The following is a 7,491-nucleotide window of genomic DNA, read 5'->3' on the forward strand; positions in this document are numbered from 1 at the left end:
CAAAACAAGCCCGAGGCTGGTTCAGCTGCCAGCCGCTTGGGTCGCACTATGCCAGCAGATTTGCTACCAGCAGCAACGATTCTGGAGGGGCGACTGGGATCAGAGTCAGACAGGTCTGAGTCCCAGTCACTGTCTCCTGCCACTGAGTCACAACCAAGTACTGACAGATCAACAGGGCCAGAGTCTGAACTCTCCGAGTCTGACTCCCTGGAAAAACACAACAGACAGAATCTGAGTCAAACATTGTGCTACATATTGAATTTCAGTAGCTAAAGGAAGCTAATCACTGCCATCAACAGCATATAATCTTTATTTAAAACAATGCTAAATATTTGTCTACTATCTTCATTCTCCTATTTGAATTATTTGAATGGTTCTAATGCAATTCTTTTAAAAATTCTGCAGCAATCTAAACTCTGACACAAGCAATTTTTATATTATTTGAGATGACAGCATTATTAGTGTTGCTAAATTTTAAACAAACAGAAAACACACACTTTTATTTAAAATACTTTGTAATGGGTTTGTAATGGAAATGAGATGCAAAAGGATGGTTTTGACTCAAAGCATGCCTTTCCATGAAAAAGAAATCCTATATTAGCATGACATTGCAGCATGTTAAATTGGGAACCACTGTATTCAGACTGTGGGAGTTCCTTGTAAAGTTCCTTTTAGCATCCATCATCCGCCCAGCACTGGTCAGCGGTTCTACCCTGAGACATCTGACAGAACATTTTCCGTAACCTCTACTGAACTTTTTCCACACAATTCTTTGGTCTAAACAAAGTTCAAAAGGGACTCAGCTTGAGGGTCATCAACAAATGGAAAGCTAAGACACCTGCAAGGAACCACTGATCCATTCTCCTGGAAGGGTGCTAGTTAAGATAGTTTGGGCATTTGATTAGGATGTCCCTCCCTGCGAAGGTATTCCAAGCACACCCAACTCACCCAGCTGGGGTGAAACCCTGTGAAAGTGTGAATTGGAGGGCTACGGACAAAGATGTCTGAGCTACCTTACTTAGCCGACTGCCACTGCAACCCAGACCAGGATAAGTGGAGCAGGAAATTGATGGATGGGTGGATGGATGGCTAACTTAATACTGGTTTGAATGACAAACAATGAAATGCCTTACAGCTATAGTGTACAGAAAAATGCACATACCTGCCACTGTAGGATGAGCTTCCTGGAGGGCCAAGCAGGAGGCAGGCTGGAGCAGCCAGGTAGACAAAGCTGTCAGTGCACAGAAAATCTCCTTCCTCTGGCTTTTGTGGGGCAAGGTGAGTTGGCTTGCCATCTTGTTCTGTATTTGCCTGGTCCAAGTGTATTTTCATGCTATCTGAATGTTGCTGTACACTGCCTTGTTTTGTATCGTTAGTGGGAACTTCTGTCACTGTGGTGACTTCACCCTGGGAGGCAGGTCTTGCAGATACAGCGAGATAGACAAAGCTGTCCAACTGGACAAAGGGATCTAAGTCACTACAGTCCAGTCCAGAGCTTCTGATTGGTTTCTGACTAGGGTCTAGAAGGTGTTTGATTGGTTGTTTTGTGGGAGACAAAGGAAGAGGAGAATCACCTCCCATAAGAGTCACTTTTTTTCTGTGAGGCATTTCTTCCCTTTGTGGGTCATTTATAGTTGGGGAGCCCTCAATGGCTGTATGGTCAAGTGGCGTATTAATGATTGAAACCATTCCTATCTTATCATCTTTTCCTCCATTTTCATCTTTCCATCGCTCTTCATCACCCCCTATCTTTCTATATCCTGCTTCCTCTCTTTTGCCATCTCCTTCTATGTCATCCTGTGAGGTGTTAAGGAGTGATGGGTAGCACCACTGTAGCTCTGCACTCTCCTCCCTTCCCCATTCCTTTAAACCATCATCCCCGTCTTTTTCCAGTGATGTGCTGCTGCTGCCTAGGTCAGAGCCACTGATTGGCTGGTCGCTGTCAGAGCCAGCCTCCTCCTGGCTCTGATTGGATAAAGAGAGGAAGACGCCACTGGAGTCGGACTCCAATGTTAGGTTGGAGTCTGGAGAGCTGTCCTCCTTAGTGGAGCTAGAAAAAAAGACAAGGCAGTCAAATGACTGCTACAGTCCTATTTGTCTCCTGTGACTTCTAATGCTCTCATCTACTAATGGTTACCGCACTGTCACCAAACGTGTCATAACCTACTTTTTCAAATCAAGGTCATTGATTTGTTTTTTCTCAACCCTTTTGAGCACCTTCAGGTTTTTGTCTTTGAATGCTTGCACAGATATCTTGAATGATGGACACATTGTTATGAATGCATGAGCTCTCTAATTTGGCTAAGGTTGTTGAATGCTTTGGTTTATGTCTTCATTTGTTAGCCAGAAACCACACATACTAATGTTGAGTTGACTGTTGTAATGATCTACTAAAGTTGGCTCAGGAAAAGGTGATTGATTATGTTGCTTTCATGCCTACTTCATTTGATTCAGATCAAAAGAACTTACCTCGACGATTCATTCTAACATGTGATATACTGTTTAATGTGCACCCGACACTTGTATGCTCACGTCATGTGAGCCATTAATTTTTATAATGGTCCTGAATGCAACTGTTACCCAGAACAATTTTAACAACTGTAGGGCCATGAATACTGCTAAAAAATTAAACATACAAAGTTCAGTTTTAACAAGCATTAAGTGTGGTTAAAATATTATATAAGTATATAAAAATAAACAAAAACAGGTATAGATAGATAGGTAGATAGATAGATCTAGTCAACACTGTAACTAAATGCGCCTGTTATCATCCCACAGTATGGGCAGACATTCTGCTGTTTTATCAATATGAAATGGCATTACAATGACATGAAACAAAACAAAGCAAACTTTTAAAACCACTAAATGATTTTTTTGTGAAAAATCATTAATTAATCATTTAATTCATATTAATTTTGCCTTAATTTAGGGGACTTAAAAAGCTTGCTATCTTTCTTTTATAATTTGTTCACTGTTACTGTTCTGATTGTTGATAATTAATATGTGGTGTATCTCAACGCTTCAGTGTTGGGCTACTATGGCTTTATTTATTTATATCACTCATGGCTCAGCTCAAAAGGTTTTGTGCATTTAATTTGCATTTACTTACATGTAGAATCCAAACACGATCAATTTTAAACTGCGAGAAATCTTGACACCACACTGCACGGTACCCGGCCACAAGTCAAAATCGGGTGCTGATATATTTCATTGCTCTGTTAGTATATATCAAAAATATAAAACGAAAAGAAAATGAGAAATGAAAAGAAAAAATTCAGCTTTGAAATTCTGAGAAGCATTAAGTGTTTGAAATTGCAACATGCGCCATGCTCCATATCAATGTGGTGACTCTTCAGTATATCTTGGCGGAATTCAAACCTGGGTTTGATTTTTGCTCTGGGTGATGAACCTTCAGTCACCCAGGATGTATGAGCATCTGGTGGAGAACAGTTCAGACACAGTGCAGACAGTGTTCATGGAGTTACCTGGTGCCAACAGAGGAAGTCCCAGCAGACTTGGTCGACCACTCGACAGGAAGCCTGTCTGTGTCTGTAGCACTGATCTCCAAACTGACCTGGGATCTTCTCCCCACTCCTGGAAAACAGAGTACAGATTCAATACAACAAGAGAAATGGGAAATGTAATCAACCTTATACCAGCATCCACCTACAGTGCTCTGGGTCTACCCTCCCCTATGGGCAAAATTGATATGCTCTAAAGTAAAGCTCACCTAAGGAGTCACTTGCCCTCACTAACTTCTTTTTTTAATTAATGAACAGCCAAAGAATGCTTTATATATAAAGTTTCAGAGATTCGGGTTCTTGTGATCCTGCCAGAGGTTCTCCCTCATTACTTCTTTCTCAAGTCACATTACAGCACTGACCTCAAATTAATGAGCAGAAAATACTGGAAAACAATGTCTGTGCATAGTAAGAGATTAATGCAAATGTTCAGAACAATGAACAGTTGCACTTTGCTGGCACTAATTCGCCACCTATTATTTTTGTCCATGTATAAATAAAACTGTTCAGTACCAACATCCCAGACAAACAATGCATGGCTGCTGCTGAAAACAGGAAACTGCTGAGTGTATATAATATAATAATACTGTTGTTTTGACAGCTTACATAATGTGGTAAACACAAACAATGAAGGCACTGTCACTGCACAATATTAAAATGCTAGATTGTCTGTCAAACAAAGTGGGCAGCTGTCCCAGGGCCCCAGGCCTCCAGGAGCCCCAAAGCGCCATATACACCATGTCTCATTTTTAACTGAAAATTTGATAAAAACAAACAAGCAAACAAAAATCTGTAAGGTGGAATTTCAGTTTAGGTGGGTTGTTTTACCTGATCATGTGCCCTTGTCTCAAAGAGGGGCTATCTGTCAAAATCTATTTTCAAAAACTATATTATTAGTTTATCATAGTATAAATTTTGTTCAGCGATCCACAATCTCAAAGTAATTAAGACATATAGTAGAAATCTGGAGCCAGTATGAGCCAGCAAATGTATAAAAAAACTCTGGCATTGCAATTATTTGTCCCAAGCCAAGAAAATCCTGATGACATCACAAGGACATAGTCGGGGACTTTTTTTTCCAATCATGACAACACTCATCCAAAGCCATAGACATTGTACAACTGTTTCTGACATCTAAATATTTATATGTATTTATAATCAAGTGAGTTCCCGTTTAATATAACAGGTTGTTTATAGAACTTCCCATACCTAGTATATTATTGGAGGCACAATAAATGAAAAAATATGTAAGGTGAAAAGGTGAAAGCCAACTTGTCATATCAGAACAAGAGCATCACCTGGCATGGCAACGTGTGAGAGTGAAATTGGCATGCCCTTGACACTTTTTTTATATTCAGTTTGTGGAAAGGAGTTCAGTTAGAATGTCACACATCACTGTTTCCCATACACTGATTTATTTGTGGTGGGCCACTACGTTATCAACATTGATTGCCACATATTGATTTATAATAGTTTAAATTTTATTTCAGTGTAGTGCCTGTGAACAGCTCCTCCTCTCTCTGTCAGTTGTTTCACACAACACTGTTAATCGCGGCGCTATCAGCAAGCTAGTGAGGCTAGCTAAGCTAACATTAGAATACAGCTGTCATCGAGGTCAGCACCCTGTATATAGCATTGATGTACATGAGTTGCTCTGTAAGTGGATAAAGTTAATGCTAGTTCATAAACTCTGACGCTGAATGTTTTCCCCCTCAGTCCAGGGGAATATAAAAAAAAACGGGAAAGCTGATCAGTCTGACCAGTGCAATTAGCAATCCAATTGATTTGTTTCACATATTTACTGGTTTCAATCAGTGCTGCTGAAGCAGCTAGAGAGGGTCAGGAAGAGAGAGATGTAGGAGGAGGGCAGCGGCCAACACGCTGCTGTGGGAGAGCTAGTGCAGGAGGGACAGGTCAGATGAACAGCACAACAGCACTATCGCTTTACTGTATTTAGTTTAAAAAAATTATGAACATGCAACTCCCCTTGCCCCCACCCCCCAAGCTACTCCCACAGTTGGAATGTAATTCTGTGGGAAACTGCAGCTCCAATTAGAAGTTAGAAGCTCATGCATAGTTCATGCACAGTTATAAGGTCTGAAGAGACTCGTGAAATCATACAGGAGAGAAGCCAATCACTTGAGTTTGTGGCAAAACCTTTTACAGTGGTTCTGTCTTTTACTGCTAATGATTATTTGTATTCAGAAAGTAGAACTGACGTGACATTCATTACAAGATGATTAGTGACAACATTTCAAAATGCACCTGCATTGTTTTGCATTTTGTGACTTTCAATCAAATAAAAGACTACTTTTTCCAGTCATATAGTTCATCATTGAAGATTTGTTAAAAAATAGTGTTAAAATATCATCTTGTTCTCGTGAACCCAATATCGTGCATTGCCTCATCTAAGTGTATCGTCACACCCCTATTCAACAGATATGTATCTACCTGTCAAGGCAGCAGCTTTCTCTCTCTGCGTCCCAGGGTGTGTTTGGTACATGTCACCTCGCTCCCTCTGTGGCTCCATCAGTGTTTGGTATGATTCCTGGCTGTCCCTATGAGGCTGAGAGAGGTCTAGATGCTCCAGGTCAGAGTCAAGCTCCCTGGCTCTCCTCTCTAACTCTGTCAAGCTGAGCTCCGAGGCTGCTGATGAAGGGGGGTGGGAGCCCCCAAAGCCAACTGGAGGCCGGAGGAGAGGCCACCGTGGCAGAGAGCCTGAGAGGGAATCTGTATCACCACTTCCTCCTGCTCTGCCTTTATCCCAGCCCTCATCCCACAAAGTGTTGACCATGTCAATGACGGAATCCCAACTCTCCATCTGTCCTTCTTCTCCAAATGTCCCTCCTTCTCCTCCTTCTACATCACCTTCTTCTATCTGTAATTTAGCCACCACCTCCTCCAGCTCTTGTTTATGCCACTCATGTATTCCATCTTTAATTTTCATACCTTTACTCTCCAGCTTTTCAGACATTATTTCTACATTCTTCTCCTGCGTTACTTCCTTAATTTTATTAGCATTTTCTTGGACTTCTTCTTCAACTCTTCTGGTTTCTACTTTGGTTTCTTCCTCATGTCCCTCGCTAAGGATAATCTCCTCTTTCTCTTTACTGACTCTCTCTTCCTTTTTGTCTTTCTCCCCCCCTCTCTCTTTATCTCTCTTTTCTTCCATCCCCTTCCTCTCTCCCCTCTCAGTTTTCTCCCTCCTCTGCTCTCCTTGTTTCTCCTTGCTCTGTGATCTCCTGGGTTCGTCCTGCTCTCTGCAGACCCTCCAGTGCTCCAAGTTCTGCTCCTTAAGTGAAGCCCTGCCAACCAAACTGGCCCCTTGTGCTGGTTCTGGATGCAAGGGCTCTTTAAGTGAGCATCGTCCCACAATACTTGTAGCGGTCATTAGGCTTGTTAGCGGGTTCTCTGAGAAGTGGCTGGGATGGGGAGGGAGGTGAGCATGTGGGCGCCTCTTCTCCATTGCTGAGAGGACAGAAGGAAGTGGGGGGAGAATAGGGAGGTTATGGAGTGCCCCACCCTGCCTAACAGTCCTTTTTCTGACAATGATTCGGCGAGGCCAGGTGGACTCGATGCCTTCAGCTGGGCCTGTTGACTCAAGATCCTCAAGCCCTGTGTTTAGCTGTGGGCTGATCATGCCTGGCCGCAGCCCTGTGGCTGTGCCAGGTCGAGTCCTGGAAGTGGACTTGGATGATTTAGACTTATGTGATCTGGAACTTTTCTCCTTGTGGCTAGATTCAATCTTATCAATGACCACAGGCTGATCTGCAGGGGAGATTTCAGTTTTATCTTCAGCTACAACAGTCACCTGAGCTTTATCTGTAGTCTTAGTGCTGTTCTGGGTTTCACTGACAATCTCAGGCACAGTGTTACTCTTAGTCCCTGTCTCATTACCAACCCCAGCTTCATTTACTGCCTTAGACTCAAAACAAATCTTAACTTCTGTCTCAACTTTAGCTTCTATTAT

The 7,491-nt window shown here is 42.1% G+C and overlaps 1 protein-coding gene across 1 annotated transcript in view; it reads right to left on the reverse strand.

The window, feature by feature from the left end:
• LOC109964950 (uncharacterized) overlaps positions 1-7,491 on the reverse strand; it is an 11,949-nt gene that overhangs the window by 2,508 nt on the left and 1,950 nt on the right. The window contains exons 3-6 of the mRNA XM_020608579.1: positions 5,973-7,484; positions 3,486-3,594; positions 1,163-2,050; positions 7-207 (exon numbers count right to left, since the gene is read on the reverse strand). Coding sequence (XP_020464235.1) covers positions 7-207; positions 1,163-2,050; positions 3,486-3,594; positions 5,973-7,484 — 2,710 coding nt within the window. The remainder of the gene's footprint in view (positions 1-6; positions 208-1,162; positions 2,051-3,485; positions 3,595-5,972; positions 7,485-7,491) is intronic.

This window comes from Monopterus albus, unplaced genomic scaffold (genome assembly GCF_001952655.1).
Source record: "Monopterus albus unplaced genomic scaffold, M_albus_1.0 scaffold94.1, whole genome shotgun sequence".
Lineage (NCBI taxonomy): Eukaryota > Metazoa > Chordata > Actinopteri > Synbranchiformes > Synbranchidae > Monopterus > Monopterus albus.